Below are 22,595 nucleotides of genomic sequence, written 5' to 3' on the forward strand. Positions count from 1 at the left end.
GAGGATCTTAACTTTCAAAAGTTATATGGTAGTGATGACGAACCAAATTTGGGAAATGCCTCTGAGTTTCATAAACTCATTCGCATTGATGTTCTTGGTGAACTTCTATCTGGACATATGTTTTGCAGTTAGCATGGTGAGCTCATATTTGGTTGAGCCTCACTGGATTGGTGCCAAGAATCTTCTGAGATATCTTCAGGGCACAATCTCTCATGGATTGAGATACACTGCCGGAAATATGAAACTGCATGATTCTTCGAATGCTCACTGGCCAAGCAGTGTGGAGGATCACTAGAGCACTTCCCAGTGCTGGTTCTCTTTGGATTCTGCTTTGATATCATGGATGAGCAAGAAGCAGAAGTCAGTTGCTATAAGCACCTCCGAGACCGAATACATAGCTACGAGTATGATCTCGTGTGAAGCTGCATGGTTGCAAAAGCTCTTAAGTGAGTTGTTTGTACACATGATGAATACCACTGTGATTCTCTGTGACAACCAGAGGAGGGATTTGATTATTGAGGAATCCCGTATTCGATGATTGCTCCAGTAGTTAGACATCAGATACTTCCTTATCTGCGATATGGTAATTCGATGAGCGAGGAGGCTCCATCGCATTGAGACTGATGTACAAGTCGCAGACATTTTGTCAAAGCCCCGGGGAAAGGTCAAATCTGTGACTTTCCCGAACGACTTGGAGTCGTTGAGAGACCTTCTTATAAGGGTCCTGCATGTTGCATGCATTGAGCTCTGGGAGTTCTGGGGGCTTGGGGTACTTACTGGAGCAACATACGACCACAGGGCAACTCACCCTCCCTTGGTGGTGCCCTATGAACATGATGATTAGTTCTGTTGTGGGCCGAGATGATTAGTTCTCCCGTGGCTACTGTGGAACAAGATGATTAGTTCTCCTATGGGTCGGGATGATTAGTTCTCCTGTGGGCCAGGATGATTTGTTCTCTGTGGCAACTATGGAACAAGATGATTAATTCTCCTGTGGGCTAGGATGATTTGTTCACTGTGGCGACTATGGAATAGGATGATTAGTTCTCCTGTGGGCCAGGATGATTAGTTCTCCATGGCATCCACTGACAGGGTGATTCGTTCTCCTATGGACAGGGTGATTAGTTCTCCTATCGAGGCATCCTACCCATGCAGTCTGGTAATCATGGGAAGTACCTCTCATCTGATCAATGAGCCGGGAAATGAGGATAGGGACCATAGTAGTACTATCGATGGACGCATCGCTGTATCTACCGTACTCCCTATATGCTAGGATGACCTCCATTGATCCAGGATCAATGTAACTGACCTAGGATCAGTATGAGTGGTTTGAGACACTCTCTTGTGACATTGATCTGGGATCAATGACACTGATCTAGGATCAGTATGATCTGGGATCAATGTAACTGACATGGGATCAGTATGAGTGGTTTGAGACACTCTCTTGTGACATTGATCTAAGATCAATGACACTGATCTAGGATCAGTATGATCTGGGATCAATGTAACTGACTTGGGATCAGTATGAGTGGTTTGAGACACTCTCTTGTGACATTGATCTGGGATCAATGACACTAATCTAGGATCAATATGAGTGGTTTGAGACACTCTCTTGTGACATTGATCTAGGATCAATATGAGTGGTTTGAGACACTCTCTTGTGATATTGATCTAGGATCAATAAAACTAACTTCGAGTCAGTAAGAGTGATGCGACACACTCTCTTCAGATGAAACTGACTTCGGGTCAGTGGAGAATGGTATGAGACATTCTCGATCAATTCTTCTTCTTCATGGTTCATCAAAGCAGAGCAGAGCTCAGCATATCAAAGCAGAGCAGAGCAGTGCAGGGCACTTGTGGCAGAGATAGTACATTCGAACATATGGATCAACGGATGGAGTTCTCCCTAGTTGAGAGGGAGTGTTAAAATTGGCAACTAGGGCCAAACTCCATGTGGGCATCATATTTATGGCAGCTGATATTTTTCTTGGATTCCTCTCATCGAGAGGTGTAGGATTGATCTAAAGATCATCTGATTCTAATATTCATGGAGTTATGAATTTATTTGCGTTATAAGACAATTCGTCAAGGTCGGCCAGCAACCAAATAAACCCCACATGTGCTCAACATTTTAGTATAAATAGAGGTGGCCTTCAAGTCATTTCAACACACTTGGGATCTCTCCCTCTCTCTACTTGTCTTTTGGTTTTAATAGGAGGAGAGATCCTAAGGAATAACGCTTCCCTGATCCAGAAGGCAGAAAGCCGGAACTATCGGAAAAGCCAGAACTACCGGAAAAGTTGGAACTGTCGGAAAACCTAGAACTACCGGAAAAGCCAGAACTGCCGGAAAAGCCGAAAAAGTCGAAACTGTTGGGAACAACCAGAACTGCCGGGAACAGCCGGACCTACCAAAACATATTGAAGAATTGATCAAGGGTTTCCCCACATTGGGGTTTGTCGCTGGCTAGCGCCACATCTTGTGTCTCTTGTCTTGGCTTGTATTCTACGATTTATGTTTATGTTCTATCAGCAGTTTACTTTAATGCTGATGTGATTGCTAATCTGGAAAGAATATGGAGCTAACTGTGAAAATTGAAATAAATTACTCTAAGCATAGAACATACCTAAAATTAACAAATTTGAAAGGGCCTCTTTGTACCCAGTGAAGTGCCTTGAGGCTCCACGATCAGTTAACCAATGATCTAAAGTATCCAGAGGAGAGGCAATAGATAGAGTGGAAATAAGATAAAATTCCTTTTTGTTTTTCTACAACATTACTTTCCTCATACTTGGAGTTTCTCGATCTTTTGGGAGTTCGACCATTTCCATAAAGCGGAGGGAGCATTCATTTTTCCTTTTTTGTTGAACATGTTGTTCCTTTGATTGCCATTGCCTTTGTTGTTGTTATTGTCATCATCCCTTGGAGAATTCTTCTTGTAAGGACACTCTCTAGCATAGTGGTCAAACCTGTTACAATTGAAGCACCTTCATTTTCTTCCTTCTTTGAATCCCTGCTTGAACCCTTGACCCTGTCTCCTTGGACCAGCGTTATTTTTCTTCTTTGCATGAGCGGAGAAAGCAGTAGGTTCATTTCCATTTGAAGGCTTGTCTCTCTCCATCATCCTCGTCTCCTCTTGAGTGCATCTAGCCAATAATTTATCAAAACTAGGAATCCTGTCATTGTTGAGAATGGTGGTGTTAAACACATCCCATGCTCTTGAAAGACCCCCAAGTGCAATGAGAGTGAGCTCCCTGTCAACAATAACTTCTCCAATAGATAGAAGGTCATTCTTGATTTGTGTGATCCTCATGAAGTAGGATTGGATAGACTCCCCTTTATCCATCTTAATGTCCTTCAACTTGTTTTTGAAAAAGAGGATTTGATTTGCATTGTTCACTTTGAACATCCCAACAAGCTTATCATATATCTCCTTAGAAGTTCCCAAATCAGAAATATATGCAACCAAATGCTTTTGAATAGAGTCAACCAAAATTTTCTTTACTTTGACCTCACCTTTTCTATACTTTGTCTTAGCAACAGTTGGTGCATTTGAAGGAGGCTCCACCACTTTTCCATGCACATAGTCCAATACTTCATGCTCCTCCAAAGACAGGTCCAAAGTCATCTTCCATGCATGATAGTCAGATTTGTCATTGGGCTTATCCTCAGTCTTGAAGTAAGATGAAGAAGCCATTGAAACTTGTACCATAAATCTTTCTTGGAGATTGCTTCTCTCTCTCTTTCTTGGGCTTTGTCTTCACCTAGGCTCTGATACCGTGTTAATTTTAGTTAACAATGGTATGTTCGATGCTTAGCACAATTACTTCAATGTACTTTAAGCAGCCCAATGACAATTTCGAAATTAGTTTCCAATAGCAATCACATCAACCATAATTCAAATTGACAGTAAATGTAGATAGAACATAAAATAAAATGCAAAAGACAAGCCAAGACAAGAGGACACCAAATTTCGCAAATGCCAGGGAAAAACCGCAATGTGTGGAAAATCCTTTGATCAATTCTTCTTATTATTATATCAAATGTTCAGCGGAGAGAGAGAGTACAAAAAGTCAAAATTGACTTGTCAAATCAAAGTCAAAACAACCCTGTCAAATCTGCAGTCAACTGCAGTCACACTCAACCCTAACCAGAAAGTCAAAGATGGTCAACACAATAGTCAAACTTCTCCTTTGAAGCTCGGTCAAAGGCAGTCAAACTCAACCTCCAACATCAGTCAAAGTCAGCCCAAACAGTGATAAAATTTGTGGTCAAACTTAGTCAACTTTGCAGTCAATGCAGGTCAAACATCCCAAAGTTGCTCAATTTTTGTGCCAATTAATGCGACCTGGTCACACAGAAGCAAAGCCTCCAAAATCGCAGTCAAACTTGGTCAAACAACCCCTAGTCAATGCTTATCAAACCCCTGCAACAATTCTGAAATTCGGCCCTGCAATCTGCAAAGAAAATTCGTCCTCCTTCCCACACGTGTTAGAGAAAGAGAATGCCCAATAGCTATACAAACCAATGAGAGAAGGAGAGAGAAGAATTTGAGTGATGATGATGCCAAATGAGGTGAGAGGTCACTTGTATTTATATGTCGTTAAGGGTGAAGTGACATGTCCATTGGACTTCATGAGCCTACATCATGATGTGGCAGATCTAAACAATTTGGACATGTGTGGGAATAAAGTCAAAAACTCACTTCTGCTTGTCCAAATTAGATTATCTTTATATCAATTTTTGTCCTCTCGAAAAAAGGAATTTAATGCAATCATCATCTCCATCAAATGAGTTGTCCCAAGGTGGAATTTGGCCCTAGTTGCCAATTTTGACAGCATCAAACATCAAACTATCGTGCCCTATAATCCCCAACAGAGCAAAGTAGTTGAAAGAATGAACATGACAATCTTAAATATGGTACGTTCCATGATGTCTTTCAAGAATGTTAAACTGATGTTTTGGGCTGATGCAGTGCTATGTGATGTGTATATAGAGAATAGGTGTCCATTTAATGCTATCAAAAACAAGACTCCCTATGAAATGTGGCATGGCCACATTCCTTTGGTAAGGCATCTCAAGGTTTTTGGTACCACCTGTTATGCCTTGATAGTAAATACAAAAGGAACAGAGAAACAAACTCGGGGCAAGGAGTCGCAAATGTATCTTCTTGGGGTACTCAAATACCTCCAAAGCATACCATCTCTATGATGAAGTGAATAAGAAGTTTATAATATCTAGAGATGTGATCTTTCTTGAATCTTCCAACACTTACAATGTTGTTGAATGGCAGCTTGATCGCTTGGATAGATTCGTACATGCAAAGTCTTTTCGAGAGTTTGATCATGAGATTCCACATCTTGAAAGGGGGATCCCTATACTGGATCAATCTATGGAATCTCCTTTTGAAGCACTCTCTCCCCCGCATGAAGTTCCAACTGCTGATGACACTTTGAGTGATGTAATTGACAGAATTGGGAAACTAAATCTTGATTCAGCCCCATCTCAGTCAACTGAGCAGTCTGGGCCATCTCAGAAAGGTCCTCCAAAATGGCTAACAAAGACACTTGAAAGTGCCCATCCTGATGAGGTTGGAAAGACAAGAACAAGAAGCTCAACCAGACAAAATGGGGGTGATGTATACAATCCTGATTCACCTATTGAAATGGATGTTTCTTATGATTGTCAATTGAATTTGTCTATAGATTTCGAACCAACTTCCTTCAAAGAAGTCGCTTCTCATGATGAATGGAAAGCAGTGATACAAAAAGAATATGATGATTTGATAAAGAATGGCACCTAGAAGTTGGTCGTTCCTCCATTGGGGACCAAACCAATAGGCTGCAAAAGGGTCTTCAAGAACAAGTATAAAGCAGATGGCTCACTTGACAAGCACAAAGGCAAGCTTCTGGCAAAAGGTTTTGCACAGAAATAAAGGGTCAACTATGAGGAGACTTTTGCCCCCACAGCAAAACGGGCTACCATCTAGACACCCTTTGCCTAGGCATCTCAGAATGGTTGGAAAGTCCATCAAATGGATGTAAAAACTATTTTCTTGAATGGAGATCTGAAAGAGAATGTTTTTATGTCCCAACCAGAAAGATTTGTTGTAAAGGTCAGGAACACAAAGTATGCAAGCTTGTAAAATCCTTGTATAGCCTTAAGCAAGCATCGCGAGCCTAGTACGAAAAATTAATTGAGCATCTTTTGAAACTCAATTTCAAACACTATGATCTTGATGATACAACTTTGTTTGTCAAGAAAGTTGGCAAAACAGTTGTATATCTTGTGGTGTATGTAGATGATCTTTTGATGACAGGGAACAATGAGAACTACATTGCATCCATAAAGAAAGAATTGAGGAAAGGTTTTGAAATGACAAATTTGGGCTATGTTCACTATTATCTTGGTATTGAAGTAACCCAACATCCAAAGTTTATATTCCTCTCAGAAGAAGTACATTAAAGATTTGTTGAACAGGTTTGGCATGGCTGAGTGCAATCCTTTGACTACTCCAATGGAACAAAATTTAAAGCTCACATCCACTGAAGGAAAAGAATTTGAGGATGCAACAAAGTATAGACAGCTCGTAGGAAGTCTCAACTACCTAACTACTACCAAACCAAACATTTCATTTGTTGTTGGAATCCTCTCCAGGTTTATGCAAAAGCCTTGTGAGAGTCATTTGGTCTACTACAAAAAAAGTTCTAAAGTACTTCAAGGGAACTCAAGACTTTGAACTCAAGTATACACAAATGGGTGACTTCAGCTTGATTGGATACTCTGATTCAAATTTCGATGGAGATAAAGAAACTGGAGTATCTACTTCAGGTTATGTTATGAGTCTTGGATCAAGAGTTGTCTCCTGGTGGTCACGCAAATACTCAGTTCCAGTAGATTCCACAACTGAGGCAAAATATGTGGCAGTAGCTGAAGCAACAAAGGAAATTGTGTGACTCAAGAAAATTCTGGAAGATTTGCAAGAGAAACAAGTACATTCAACGCCTATTTTGATTGACAACACTTATGCAATAAAATTGGCCAAGAACCCAAAGTTCCATGATCGAATGAAGCACATCAATACAAAATACCACCTACTTCAACATCATGTTGAGGCCAAGACAATCCACCTACGGCATTGTTCCACAAATGAGCAGATTGCAGACATCTTTCCCAAAGCGCTTGGAAGTGAAAAGTTTGAAAGATTCAAAATGATGCTTGGACTCACCAACATCCCTTCATATTAAGGGGGGAATGTTGCCACCTAATTTGGGATTAGGAAAATTATGTAAAAATAGTAAATACAAAAATAAGGAAGGTGAAGAGACACTAGAATTTGAATTCCAAGAGTCTCCCTTCAATGTATTTATCAATGATCTTTTAATGCAAATACACAATCACATTTGTGGAGTTACTCCTGGCCTGACAATATTGCCATGCATTTTTGTAATGCACCATATCTAGGGTTTGTAAACCTTACCAAAGACAATTGTTCTAGTGTGGAGAGCTTGTGTGATACAAGCTTGTTATTGAAGCCAAGTTGGACCTGCTAATGTTGATACCTGCTTGTTGGAAATCTTTGGTGGTGACTATTGTTTTCTTGGTTTTCCCTCAGTAGGGTTTTGGAGAGCTCAAACGATTGTACCAGTTTTGTGATAAAGTTGTGGTATGTACATGTACTCCTTATATATATAAAAAGTTTCCAGCTGTCCAATAGTTGTGTGATTGCAAATTTGAATTTCAGCTGTCAGTCTTCCTGATTGGGTAATTTCCAGCACTTATTGTTCATGCTGATTACACATATTTAAGGGCTGAAACTGTGAAGTGGTTTGACAAACATCTTGAAGATAAAAGGGCAGATATACTGCTATAAATCTGCAGTAATTAAGGTGAATTCAGATCTGATTTATGTTTGGAGAAGTGTTGCCCTAAGGGCTGAAACTTGTTGGTACATGTTTGGTATCTTTTCTCTTGGGCTGCCTAGTGTATTGGGTTAAAGTGAGATAAATTACTGTCCACTGTTTGCTACTGTAAAATTAATATTCCAGATCTGGGAAAACTCTGGTGAAAGGTGGTTTTCCATTGCCTGCCATGTCTAGATTGATGCCTATGTGGTCTACTACTAGTGGATCCACATCCAAATCCCTTAATCTATGCGCCCCAGAACTATGACAAGTCAAATCAGTTCGACCCAGAAATTGGACCAGTTCGGTATTGAAACTACCGAGTTGGTGTATGATTCAGCTGGTTCAGTACCATATCAGTCCCTCAAACAATTTTGAAGATAAGTCAGTGCAGCAAGGGGTCAACTCGGTGAGCTTGACTGAGTCCAAGTCCAAGTCAACCAAGTTTTAAAACACAGTTGTGACGTCTATTTTCTTGAACTTACCTATACATAGTGGCAAACGGATTTTAAGTATTTGAAGGTTGTTATTGAATATTTCAGTTCAGCCCTAAGATTGAAAGTTCTGAGTAGATTTGTGACCTCAATAAAGTGAGGTCAAATTTCTGAATTAGGTGAAGTGCATATACTTGGTTGAGATTACTTAAATTCACGAAATTTCTACATGACATAAGCTTTGAAACTGTCTCCACAACACTGAAATGACACCTCCATCATGACATCTTCCCATACCTACTCTACTGGAACAACGAGAAACTTGTAAAGACAACCATCTCAAATTCCTCTATATAAAACTTGACTAGGTTTGGGGTTGTGCTTTCTAATGATTACTTACTGGCCATCAAAATCAAACATACATTGTAGATTTTTCATGCAAGAAACTGAAAGAAGACTCTTCATTAAACCAAAAGCATACAAGACATATCTAGCTCAAGAACATTGCCTGAAGGCATGTAAACATAGAACCCAATCCTGTAACTAGACAAGTGACATCATTTTACCCAACTCAACCTATATACCATCTTACTATTCTTGAAGTCTACTATATGCCTTCTTGTTGAAGCTCATGTATCCAAATGCTCCAATGTACACATACCATCTTATCCGTGAGACAGTGTTGATGGAGAGGCACAATACCATGGAGAAACCTGTCTCAAGTTTGGATGCTAACTTATCCATTCCAACTTAAGTTTCTACACTCCATACTATTACAAACCCCTATTGTTGTTGCTTAGCTTTCTTCTTCTCAAGACAGTAAGATGTATAGTAGCCCATCAGTTCACTTGACACACTTCACATCACTCAAGTCTTTCTTCCCCTGATACGAAGAATTGATTCTTCTTCCTTGCCTTTCTGACCCTTCCCATAGCCTTCCTTACCACCTTTCTTCATCTTCCCAATGAGGGCTATGTTCTGACTCCTCTCCACAATAGCTAAAACAGTCTACAGCCTGGACTCCTCCTTGATGAAATTATCCCAAAGCTTCTCAAATGTTGGAAGCTTCTCACAAGCACAGACCTTCAACAAACAATCCTGAGATGAAGGAGACTCCATTTAAAGAAGTGACAACTCCTCATTCTCCATCACTAAAATGCAGTGCGTTGATCTCGAAGTTGCGTGAAAGGACACTGGTCATTGTGTCTATATCACTCATGCATGTGGCAGTGAGCTTGTGCTTCAGTAACATCTTGCAGTTAAAACTTCACATTCACACTGTAATGTTCCCTATTAATTGATTGCCCAAGGGAGGACGAAGTAGCCTATCCAACTCCGTAGACTATAGTCAATGATAAAGGGGGAAACCCATTATCCAATGCTTTTGGGGCAACATTGGTAAAATGGGGTGATTGGGGCAAAACTTATGAAGAAAACCAGAATTGGGGCTAAGTGCAGGGAAACTTGTAACCCCTCAAATTAAAATAAACAGAAGAGTCCCCAAAAAGAGTCTATAAACAAGAGAGAGGAATCATTATTCTCATCACGGATGACTGGATATTATTGTTTTGCGAGCTAAGGCTCTGAGGGTTTTAAGACCCCTTTTTCCTTTGATTGGTTTCAGTGGTGATGATCCCACCCTAGCCAATCCCCTCTATCTCCACTGTTTGGCATAATTTTCTGAGGCATTTTCATCTGGTTTTTGGCAAGCGTGGACAAGTCGGCTTAAAAACGGACATGCTGTGGCATCTTTCCTCTATTCCAAATTCTCTGAGGCTAACAACAAGGGCAGTGAGGCAGCCTGGGGCTTCTGTGGGGCATAAACCAACACCAGTCCTCTATATAGGCCAGCGGAACCTTCAAGTACCTAGCTGAGGTCGTTCCAGGACAGCGGAACCCTCATCCACTCAATAAACTTCCATTCTGTGGCACTGAGACCTAGTCTAAGGCAATTTTGGAGCAGTAAGGACCCCCTCTATGGTTTAATTGTATCGGCACAAGATTCTGTGGCTGCCAAACAGTACCGAGGTTCCTGAGGAACCTTTAAGGGCTGCGGATCAACCTCAGGGGGCAGTGGACCTCCTCCATACTCACACCAGCTCTTCCAAGTAGTGATCTAAGGCAGCATAAGATTGAAGGTAAATTGGACCAGCAGATTCCCTTCTACAGACAGGTGGAGGCCATTCTAGGACTGCAGATCAAGTCCTGAGTGTACACTGATGCAGCAGACCCATTCTACCAGATTCTGTTGAGTCAGTGGCCCTCTCCCTAGTAGTGATCAGTGGCAGCAGGTAGTTCTGGGCAGCAGCAAAGGTTTGTAGCAGCAGGACATGCAGCTGAAGGCAACAGAAAGATAAAAGGGCTGTTAGAGCGTCACTAGCATAATTGTAAAGGTCATTATCCAACTGTCTCCTGAGACAGCAAGTCCTGTAAGTTGGTTGTTGGGTCAGATTTATGGATTTGAGTATGACTGTTGTTGCAATCATATATTAATTGCTAGGGTTATATTGGAGAGACTGTCACTGCTATGGATACAACCAGGCCTACTGATCACATTCTCTAAGACCAACACTGGTCATACCTGCAGCTCCTATAACACACTAAAACCGAATAAAACAGTAGGAAAAGAAATTAGATTCAACACTCCAATCACTAAAGCATTTAGGGCATCACACCCTCTCATGAGTCCAGAACATGGGTGGGACTACTTGCAAATCGATTCCAAACACCAAAACTCCAGAGGCTGGAGTTGGTGATGGGACTTACTTTCATATTGCTTGTATCCTCCTACACTACAGGTATATGGGTGACGCCTCCAGAGATTTGAACACGGTTGATGCCTACAGAGCTTGTCAATCACCAAAGACTCTTGGGCACACACCCACTAAAACCCTCCGAAAGCTCTTTCTTGCAGACAGTTGATCTATCCATACACCTAAAAGATCTCAGAAGCACACAGCTCTCGTAGCATTTTAAATTTACAATTCATTGTAACAAGACCTGCAAACTACAAACCATAGAAAAAAACTGAAACTCAATAAACTCAAAACTACCATTTCTACACTAGAACTACAAACACATTGCTAACTGAAAAAGTATGAACAAGAAGCAGTGGAAATTCACAGCATTCAAAATCACATCTATCTTTCTTCTATTGCCTGGAAGATAGAAGTGTAAAATACAATCACTACAAAACCCATTGTAAAATTCACTCAAATCTCTAAGACAAAAACTAAATGAATACCACCCCCACTCTCTGTTTCTTTATAGACTAAGAAAGGCTTATAGATTACAAAAAATTGACCAATCTGGGGTGCTAAAATAGGAAACCTTATCTCAGCCGTTTTGTCCTAAAACAGTGCACCCTCTCCATGTGATTACTTCTGGCTGGTTTATTTTCCTTGAACCTTCCAACCTAGCTAGTTCTGGACTCTGGAGATACCCTTAACTCTTTATGGACAAAGAAAGGCTTAGGGATTACAAAATAGTAAATACAGACGACCTTTGTGCTAAAATAGGAAACCCTATCTCACTCATGTTCTCCTAAAATAGTGCACCCTCCCCACATCATTAATTCTGCTTGGTTTATTTTCCTTGAACCTCACACTCTAGCTAATTCTGGAGATACCCCTAACTCATGTATCTTTCTAAAATAGGAATGATTCCTAAGCCTGGCACCTTTTGTAAGGCTGGAAAGGACTAAAATAGAACTGCACACTGCTAATTAAAGCAAATAACAAATCTGAAACCATCCAGCAATAGCCAAATACTAAGACTGGAAATAGACCTAACAACTGTACTTTACTACTTCCCCTAAATCTGGAAAGGAAACTAAAATCAGGAACATCACACTAAATCTGGAATCACAGTTAAATCTAGAAAAGAAAAGCATAAGGCTGGTGCATGCAAGTGCCCTCTCTGTCTACATAATAACAGCCTGCCTCCCAATGCTGCACCCTCACCCCCTCTCAGCTTCACACAGGAACCGGGGTACTGCTGCTCCAGAACCTGCCGCAGTGAGGAAAGTAAATGCACCATGATGATGCTGCTCTTGACTGCCCTTTCAACCCAACTGCACATAGAGAGCAAGGCTGCTGTTGGGTAAGTTTCATTGCTGCTGCTGAACCTGCTGTGATAATGAAAATAAGCACAGCATCTCCTGTGTCATGTTGATGCTTCTCTTGACTATGCCTTAAAATTTCAACCTGCCTACACAGACAGCAATGCTGTTGTTGCGTACACTTCTCTAGTGAGGGAAAACTGTAATGTACTGCTGCACCACTGAAATGAAAATCTTCAGAGCAACACAGTAAAACTCTCACAAAAGTCATGGATGGAAGGAATCCACTGTTGAAAATATATACCCTCTTCCTTCATGGGCTGGCCAAAGGTGACCCAAGGAAAGCAGGGAAGGTGGGCCCATCATCAACTTGGGAAGTGTGTATATTGCAGAGTTTCATTGGTGTCTGAGGAAACCACACATAATTTAGAAGACATTTTAGCCCAGCTAAAAGTGATGAATTTGGCTACAGAATTGAAAATCAAAATGCTAAAATGTATTGGGGATTCAAAACTGATAATAGATATTAAGAGATAAGTTAGTAACAAAAATACAGACCTCACTCAAACAATCCAAAACTGTATAGATTTTATCTCTTATTTTAATTAATTTTATTCATACAAATGGCCTGAACTTTTAATAGTGACGCCAACAACTTGACAAATATAGGGCTTTTGTTACATAAAGAACAAATTTTATTAAACCATTATGCCAGACATATATTATAAAAATAAGGATTTAATCTGCTTGGAGCATGCAAGCTCCCATAATAAGATATAGATAATTAGTGGTCATGCAGAGAAGATTACGACCACTGCAATATAGGATGGCCTCCTTTGAAATCGTATTATATTCACCTCAAATGGCAAGATCTCTTCCAGACTCCCTAAATGTAAAAAGAAGTACTCAAAGCTCAACAACTAAGATTACCTCCATTAGCCTTCCTCTTATGTTCTCTCCTGTTAGCCAGCTTTAAGAGATTACACTCATGAATTGTCCAAGCAATGGGTGTATCCTGATTCCAACTTTCGACCTCATTCTTCCCTATTCTTGTCTATTCTCATCCCCCAGAACCACTTCAGGTACATGTATGATATTTTCCTTTGTAGTTAGAAATAGCTTCACTGCTAATGTTCCCCCCATGGTTTCACTCCACACTCATCCATCCTCTAGGAGGAAGTCTAGAACATCAGAAGCAAATTAGACGCCATGTGATGCTTAAGTTGAAACTTCGGAAAGGCGACTCAATGAAAGAAAGGAAGAGATACATTTAATTCGCCAGAGTTGTGCCTGATAGTCATATGACTATCAAAACTCAAGGGGCGAACAACACACAATGGCTCTCAACATTCACCACCAAAGGTTAATAAACTTATAGTCGGACTTGGAGAGGACAACTAAGAGGGTGAAAAGGTCAGAGTAAAATGTGAATGACAAGGCAAGTTGGCAAGAGAGAAAGCTAAGTTGCATGAAACATTGAAACAGTTACTAAGTTCTAGTTTCTGAAATGCGAATGCCTGGAAATGTGACCCACGCTCCCACAACCCCCCCAAACCAAAATGGGTACGTGGGGAAAGGCAGTATACAAAAAATATAAATATACACACACTCTAAAATAACACATTATCTTGCACCCAAATAAACAAAAAAATAAAAGTGATACACATAAATGACATTTAGAAGGAAACCCATGCCTATATTACATGATTACATGATGCAAAATCCCATAGCATTGGCCCTTCATCATCTACTACCTTGCTAGTCATCAACTTAGAAGTAGCCTATGGGATGATGTTGGAGGTAACAAAAAGCAGGAAGTGACCAGGAGCAATGTTGCACGAAGCAGGGATATTATTTGGAAGCGAAGCGTCTAATTAGTTGTAGAATATATGAAAACATACATATTTGTACATAAATCAAGATAGATATGGCATCCATTGTACATCAATGACTAATTATTCGAGCATCAACCATCTAGATTCTAGCAATTACAAACATACATCAAATTTTTAAGCATTAGCGATTTAGCATATCATAAAACATAAAACATTTAGAACATAAAATAATAAAACATTCAAATAACTTATCTAGCAAGTGAGCAACTGTCAACATGAGTCATGTCCAAAATTCAAATAATAAAGTTTACAAAATAGGCCACTTGGCCACCACCAAGTACACACTGAACTAGAAAGAGTAAGACAGAAAAGTTCAAATTCACAACAAGACTACAAGTCTAATCTATGACAAAAGTAGTAAACTGTGAATATATCTACTAGTCTCTCCTCCTTCCACCAAGAACAGTGCGTGAGCCTCCACGTGGTGGCACTGAAGAAGATGGTGGTAGTGCAGAAGATGGTGGCAGTGGAACTAATGAAGATGAAGCCCCTGCTATTGGTGTTGAAGCATGGAACCTGAGAACCATGGGATCGTATGGGGGTGGGCATCTCAACTCGATCATCATCATCCTGGATAAGAGCGTCCTCCAATTGCTCTAATCGCAACACTCCATCCTCCAAATCGGACACCTTTGGATTTTTGTCCCAAAGCTTAAGGTCTTTATTAGTCTTTGCGTCGTCACAGTAATGGGACAACAATCACAAGTTGTAGTGATATAAACCAAGCTCTCTACCCGGTCTAAATTTAACATGTTCCTTTTAACATTGTGGATGAAAGAATAAGAGCTCCAACACCGCAGAAGAATTGTTTACCACCTGTGATAGCACCCGAAATGCCAAAATTTGTAGAAGTGGAGTAGTACCTCCATGCATGTTCCACCACTCAAGAGAAGATAAATTCTCTCAATCTCTAATTGCATGATTGCTTCCAAATGGACCAGTGCCAAGCGTACAGTTGCTCAAATGTTTTTGTATCATGCCAGACTCCTCCCCAACAGGGACTAATTTATACAATGTTTAATATAACCAGATAACACCTTTGGCTCTAGGTATGGTTTTATCCTGCTACCCCCCGAGTGTTGGTGTTGAAAGCCATGATGGATGACAATAATAGGTGTTAGAACATATGCTAAGGGATGCAATGGAATGCTTAGCATTCCCATCGTTTTTCCACCTCTACACGAATATAATTATACAAGGTGATATCTCTAGGCTCAACAATGTCTTTAATCCGCTCCAACATGTTATCCATTTGCTCATACACCTCCCCAGTTATTGGTCGATCTAAATCTGCGAACTTGATCATGTAATAAATTGGTTTGGTGAATTGCAAAACATATTTAATCTGTGACCAAAAGTAGTTGTCAAGAATAGTGTCCTTGACTACATTAGCACCATCTCTATCAGTGTTAATGTCATCCCATGATTCAGAGGTCACCATATTAGTTAAAGCTTGTCTCACCTTCACTAGTTGCCTAAAGGTGAGGTAATAACTTGCAAATCTTGTTTTTGAAAGTTTAAGCAACTGCAACTTGGAGTAAGTGCCATAAAAGTAGTTTACCCTTGTATGCCCTATGATAATTTAATGAGTTGCTTCCCTTTCTTGTAAATCTCACTAATTCATCCACATTTTTTATGCTTCACAATATGATGCATCAAAAGATTCAATGTGTGCACCAAGCACCCAGACCAAAAGATGTGTGGATGAGTACGCTCAATAATTTTTCCTGTTGCCTTACAATTTGTTGCATCATCGGTGATCACTTGAACCACATTATTAGGACCAACATCTTTGATTGATTTCAATAGGAGATCTGTAATGTTTTGGGAAGTTGCACTAATGGAGGAGAAGTCATGACTTGCAAGAAACATTGCACTACTAGCAAAAACACCAAGAACATTTATCAAATGTTGGTTTCTAACATTTTCCCACCCATCTGATACAATGGATACCCCACAATCCACCCACTCATTTGTAAAACGTGTCAAAGCTCTTTGAACCTTTCTTTTTTCTCTTTCTAATAACATAGTTCTACCTTTCCCATAGTTGGGGCTCTTGTATCCTTTTGAGGCTTCATTGATGGCCTTAACCATATCATGTCAATAGGCAGAGTGAAGCACATTGAATGGCACACTGCAAGCACAAAGAAACTGGACCACCGTTCAATCCACATCATCCCTCCCAGCAACATTCAGGAAATCTACTGTTGTTCTTCTACTTTCAGAGCTTGCAGAAGCACCATGAGGAGATGAACTACCAAATCTAGAGGTTGCACTTGATTCAAAATGAGTTTCTTGTTTTTCTATTGTGCAACCTCCTTTATTTCAACATATTTTTTTCTTTGTTCCATTGAAATCTTAGGGCAAATTGCTATCCCCACAGGACCCTTTTTCTCATCACTGTCCATCACCCCACAAAGATGCCTCCTCACACGAGTATATGAACCACTATATGGTTTTCCTCCATGACAACCATGAAGGCACACAAACTTGTAGCTTCCACCACCTTTCCCCCCTCAAGTTTGGTCACATAATTCCACAAGGGTGTCAATGCTTTCCCCTCATGCATTTCAGTGTCCTCTTCAAACCCTTCCTCCTCATCATACATTGGATCACTCATATGGGTACCACTATCCTCTTCTTTTTCTTCCTTTCTATTCCTACTCCCCAACACCATCATGAAAACCAAAAGTGGAATGATACATATAAGCCAAAAGAACACCATTTTGGAATATGAATATAGATGGACAACCTGCAATGAAATGAGCAAGAAAAAAGAATGGGAAAGAGTAGGAGAGGGAAGAGAAAAATTACAAACAACAATGACAAAAAAATGAGGGAGTTTGGGGTTTGCATTTACCTCTTTAGCTCTTGTAGATGGCAGCTCTTCTTTACTCCCCCAAGCTCCTCCTCCTTCACTCCCCCTAGTTGTTCCTCCTTCACTCTCCAAGCTCTCTTCAAGCCTACCTTCTCCAAGCTCTCCAAAGATGCAAGGATGAGGAAGAGACAGGGGGGAATGGCTTTTAACTCCATCTATCTTTTCCCTAACTCACCATAAACCCACCCCCAACCCAGGTTAGAGCCTCAGATTTAAACCAAAAAAAAAAAAAAAATTGCCTCTTCGAAACCGCTTGGGATCCGCCCGGATACGTGCCCAATCCGCCATGGATCCAAGGCGGGTCCCAGTCCAGAACTGCGGATTGGGCCCGCACAATTCCATATTTCCAAGAATAGGCCCAATCTGGTGGAACCACAAATCCAATTTTCAGATCTGCAGTTCCGTCGAAGGATCACCCAAGGATCCATACGGGACACGGTTCCGCCCTCGGATCCTGGGGGGGATCGTGCACTGACCAGGGGAGAAACATGTGCAGGTTCCACTAAAGGACAACTAACAACTTCTCAGTTCCGTCGAAGGATCGCCGAAGGATCCGTACGGGGCACGGTTCCACCCTCGGATCCTTGGGGGGGATCGTGCAACACTGACCAGGAGAGAAACATGTGCAGGTTCCACTAAAGGACAACTAACAACTTCTCCAGAGAAAGTTTAGAGCCCTCCTAGGAAGGCCAGATTAAGTTCAATTTGGATGGCACAGCAATGGGTAACCTAGAGACAGCAAGAAGAAAAGAAGCATTAAGAAATCATGAATGAAATATAATAGCAATACATATGGAGAATATTGAGAAAGATTTGAACCACGTGAAAGTTAAAGCCTTGATAGGAGGAGTACAAATATGTTTAACACTTTGCACAAGGAATATAATAGCAGAGAAAGATTCAGAAGTCATCGTCAACATAATGAATGAAAAGTCTGAAATGGATTGAAAACAAGAAAACCAATTGAATTGAGGCTGCCTTAGAATATGAAATCACTGAATTTCACCATGTCAGGAGATCAGCCAAAACCAAATGGCAGATTGGCTGTCCAACCAAGCTCTTTGGTTGAAAAACTTAGATCTAGTGGTAACAAAAACTCCAAAGAAGAGTCTGACTGAAAAATGATTCTAAATCACCAAGTACAACATAGAACTTTATGAATTGATTGAGGACCCACTTGACAAGTACTTAGCAAAAATAAAGCCAATGGATATATGAAGGAAAATATTCCCCTAATTATACAGAAGGGACAGCAGCACCAACTTACAATGCAGGGCCACAAAATGAGCCAGGAGGAAGGAAATGGGTTGCACAACAGGTTTAAGGATCATTCTTCACATCCTGATTTACTCTGTTTTGGCTCTGGAGTTCTCCTTAGGCTTGATTCTCTCAGAAACCAGTATGGATGAGCCGCAATCCCAGAAAAAATGAATATGCCCAAAGAAGAAACCAACATCAAGCCTATCCAGAAAGTCACCATGCTTGATGTTGGAGTTACACGGAAGAGAGGGCGACAGTATACCTAGCACTTACCACCAGAAGCCCAGCAATGATACAAGAAAACAGTCAATCTGGGTGAGAGCAGCAGAAATGATGAAGGCAGAGAATCAGAGTGGAAGGACCCAAACGATTGACAGGAAAGAAGAAATATTTACCCTGTAGTGCCTGAGTACAAGAAGGAGGTTCACTAAGCACTAGTTGATATTAATTCAAATGGAGGAGGAGAGAAAAGATGATTTGGGAGAAATGAGGAAGATTATAGAACCATGGGGAAAGGAAATAATGCTGGAGGAAACATGTATTGAGGAGGAAAGAGTATACATTACTCCTTATGTGATGTCAACTCAGGCCCAAATGCAGCTTTCAATGGATTTCTTCAAGGCATCAGTGGAAAAGGCTAAACTGGATAATTTTCTGTGGATGAAGCTGTAGGAAGAATTATTTAAGCATCCTCACTTGGATATGCCTCCTACATTCACCACTGGAAAATACGATAGTTCCTCAGATCACAAAAGCAAAGGCAGTTTAAAAAATGACTGACTAAGTCCTCATTTGCTTCTCTCATCATTTACTCAGTAGTCTTTCTGTATATTAAGAACAAGAAATGTTTAAACTCTCGATCTGTATCACAGTCTCGAATTTGGATATTCAGTCTCCCATTTTTTAATGGAAAGGTACTGGGACTATCTGGGGTAACATATTTTTGTTTTATTATTTCTTATTACAAATCTTATTTTTCTAGCAAAAATCAAAAAAGGAGCAAGCACAGGGGACTAGCCTAGGCCATCATAGAGACCTGTACATGCAAAGTCCATAGATACCTGAACACGCAATGTCCAAGAAAGAAAAATGAGCTTTACCATAAAAGACAAAATGCCAACACCATTTCAAACTACCAGGAGAAAAATGCAGGCATTTCAAAACACCAGACTGCTAAATCTATCATGCAAGAAACTGTGAGAAGACTCACAATGTGGTCAAGCTTACATAATAATTAAGTGGAGACAAACTGTAACATTAAAAATTTGGCCGATACTGCTCTAACTTTTCCCTTGATCAAAACTAGATTCAAGCAGAGGGGTCTCAAATGCTAAGTTCTGTATCTTCTCTTTGTTTTAATTGCTTATTAAATGTGTTTTTCCATCTTAGAGGTATCTCTGAGAATTTATAATGAAATGAATGACGACAAATGCTTCAAAGCATCCTAATCCATTACCAGACTTAAAAACACATGCATGATAAAACTCAAAGTTTCAGAAAAATGGTTTATGTTAATTGAACTTCATTCTGCTTCTACAACATTTATCTTACCATAAACTTCACTCAGCTTTCAATGATTGATAGATTCAAATTTCCGGACGGTGCAAATAGAAAAGCAGACCTGCGATGGCATATAAGTCAAGGAAAGAGACTTCCACCTGTTGTAAACTCTGTAAAATTCCCAAACTCAAGTTTCTAGAGGAAAATGGGTTTACGCGAATGGTTTTCCCATTTCGCATAAAACTCTCTTAGACAAATCTATGAAGGATAAAGTAAACTAATTTTAACCAACCCCTACAAAAATCAATGTCCTCCTAAGTAATCGCCATACCTGTTTAGGTACCTTCAAATAATTTATTTAAAAGTATTGTAAGTTATATTGTTTCAATACAACATACCACAATAACTATAATCTCTTCATACATGAAAAATTAATATCTATGTTTATCAAAAATGCTGAAATTTTAAGATTACTAGCATACCTCGAAAGTCTTATTCAGCAAGAGACACACATGCGCCAACACTCCATGGCCTACCAGAAGAAACCTCAGAATGACAGCACATAACATTGCAACGAAGGCCCTCAGGGGGGAGCTTATTAATATCCAAACAAGCAAATACAATTTCATTCTCATTTTTCCGAATCACGCCCAGCTTCTCTTTTACATTGACTAAGAAAGCCTTGTACACCCCGTTTCGCACACGCTTCCCAGTACCTTGCAACGGAAGCCATTGATTATCCTTAAAATCATACCCCCTTATTTTACCTTCAATGTAAGCGAAAAGAATGCCTTTCACTACGATTGTCTTTTGGGTCAGTTTCCTCCAGGTTGCAAAAAGAACTTCGATGCCATTGCAGGGTTTCCCCTCATAAGGATCGCCGCTGCTGATTGTGGTGATGGTTGACAAAATGGGATCAAAAATAAACCCCAAACCCCCATAACACATCCCAAACAGTTTCCCATTCACCACAGCACAGTCCCGACAAAATCCATCATTTAAAAACTCCGATGAAGGAATAGACAAAGAAGTCCACACACCTACGTCGGGATCATAAACCTCTGCCCAGTCTGAAGAATCCACACAACCGCCCATGACATAAATCTTGCCCCCAATACTAGCAACTGCAGGCTCGTACCGTGGAAGCTTGAGGGGTGCAAGGGACTCCCACCTATTCAAGGAGGGGTCATAGGCACACACAGCGTCTGAAGTGGCAGAGTTCACCAATCCCCCAATGGAGAAAAGCTTCCCTCTGCTCACAACGAACTTGGAACATGTCACATTGATGGGGCATATGGGGAGAGGCAAACAAGTCTTGTTCTCTAGGTTCCAGGCATAAAACCTTTCATCCCCAATTGCAGAGAACATTAGGTTTACATAAAGGTAGTCTTTCGGAAGCCCTTCTGATGATGAATTCCAGTTAATAATTTGGGAGGATAAAACAGTTTTCCATACCTTGGAGACTGCTATGAGGTGTTGATGCATTAGTCTTGGAACTTTGGCCAAGCAATCCAACGCAATTTCGTTGGGTAGTCCAGGCAGAATGATGTCTGAAGACTCTCCATCGCTGTCCTTGAATTTTTTTGAGCTCTTCTTCTCTGCCTCCCGCTGCCGCATAGCTCTCTGTAAAATGGGTATATGGCCAGTAAAGCGTTTAACGTTGAGAGTAGATCAGGCTTAATCCATTGCCCTGCTGCTGGAGTTAAACCTTAAATATAACAACCCTTCTCTGATAAAATGTGCCATGTACCTGCTCTCATAATTACATCCTCCTTCACTGAAATACCCCATCCAATTTAGATCCAATCCTTGCCCAAAAGAAATTTGGTGAGTCTTGTCCTTATCCCCAACGACTTGTTAAAAAAATTGGGAGAATGGACAAAATACTGTTCCTATCATAAGAGGCTGGGTCATTTTGAATAAGAATATGACCATTAAATCGATCACATGTAACCTCCCCATCTTCACACTTTATTATAAATGATTCGTCTCTAATAAAGAATCTCTGTGTCCTTGAGTTGAATTGAGCATCTAGATATGATGACTCTGGGACATATAAACCGAGGCACAGTTCTGATCCTTAAAAAAAATCTATGATTAATGCAGATTCTTCCAAAACGGTTATAAATATAAATAATTTTTAATAGTATAACCTGAGATGTTTCATTTATAAATTTCAATTAATTTATAAATTTCAATTAATAATATGTATGAACGTGTATTAATGTTCGTATTCAATCTATTTCACATAATCCTATAAAACTTCTCAAGCATACTTTTTTCTAAATATAAATAAAAGTATAATTCATGATATTTTATAAATCTGGTTTATGTAAATAAATATTTCATGATAACAGAGTTTTGAGTTTATATCGGGAACATTTTTTTTATTTTGATGATGATTTTTTAATAAAAAACTGTAGATTTTTTTTTGGTAAATTATATTGCATTATAAACTAATGTTATGCAGTAGGTAGTTTAGTTTAAATATAGTTAATTGGATTATGAATTGTTGACAAGGTGTTAGATGACCAATTAAAATTTTCATTAAAAAAATAGAAATGAAATGAAATGATATTTTAAGGTTCACCGGACTAAAAATAGTTTATGAGACCATTAGTGTTCTTTGTTTTTCGCTTTTTGCAATTCAATCCTTTTTCGATT

General features: G+C 39.9%; 1 protein-coding gene across 1 annotated transcript in view; it reads right to left on the reverse strand.

Annotated features, from left to right (window-relative positions):
• LOC149176536 (putative F-box/kelch-repeat protein At4g34170) overlaps nucleotides 1-21,873 on the reverse strand; it is an 86,852-nt gene extending 64,979 nt beyond the window's left edge. The window contains exon 1 of the mRNA XM_089419925.1: nucleotides 20,414-21,873. Coding sequence (XP_089276051.1) covers nucleotides 20,424-21,548 — 1,125 coding nt within the window. The 5' untranslated portion in view covers nucleotides 21,549-21,873 and the 3' untranslated portion in view covers nucleotides 20,414-20,423. The remainder of the gene's footprint in view (nucleotides 1-20,413) is intronic.
• Nucleotides 21,874-22,595: the final 722 nt, after the last annotated feature.

Source organism: Pinus tabuliformis, chromosome 4_1 (assembly GCF_031772625.1).
Source record: "Pinus tabuliformis cultivar Carrire ecotype Pingquan chromosome 4_1, CPIR1, whole genome shotgun sequence".
Classification (NCBI taxonomy): domain Eukaryota; kingdom Viridiplantae; phylum Streptophyta; class Pinopsida; order Pinales; family Pinaceae; genus Pinus; species Pinus tabuliformis.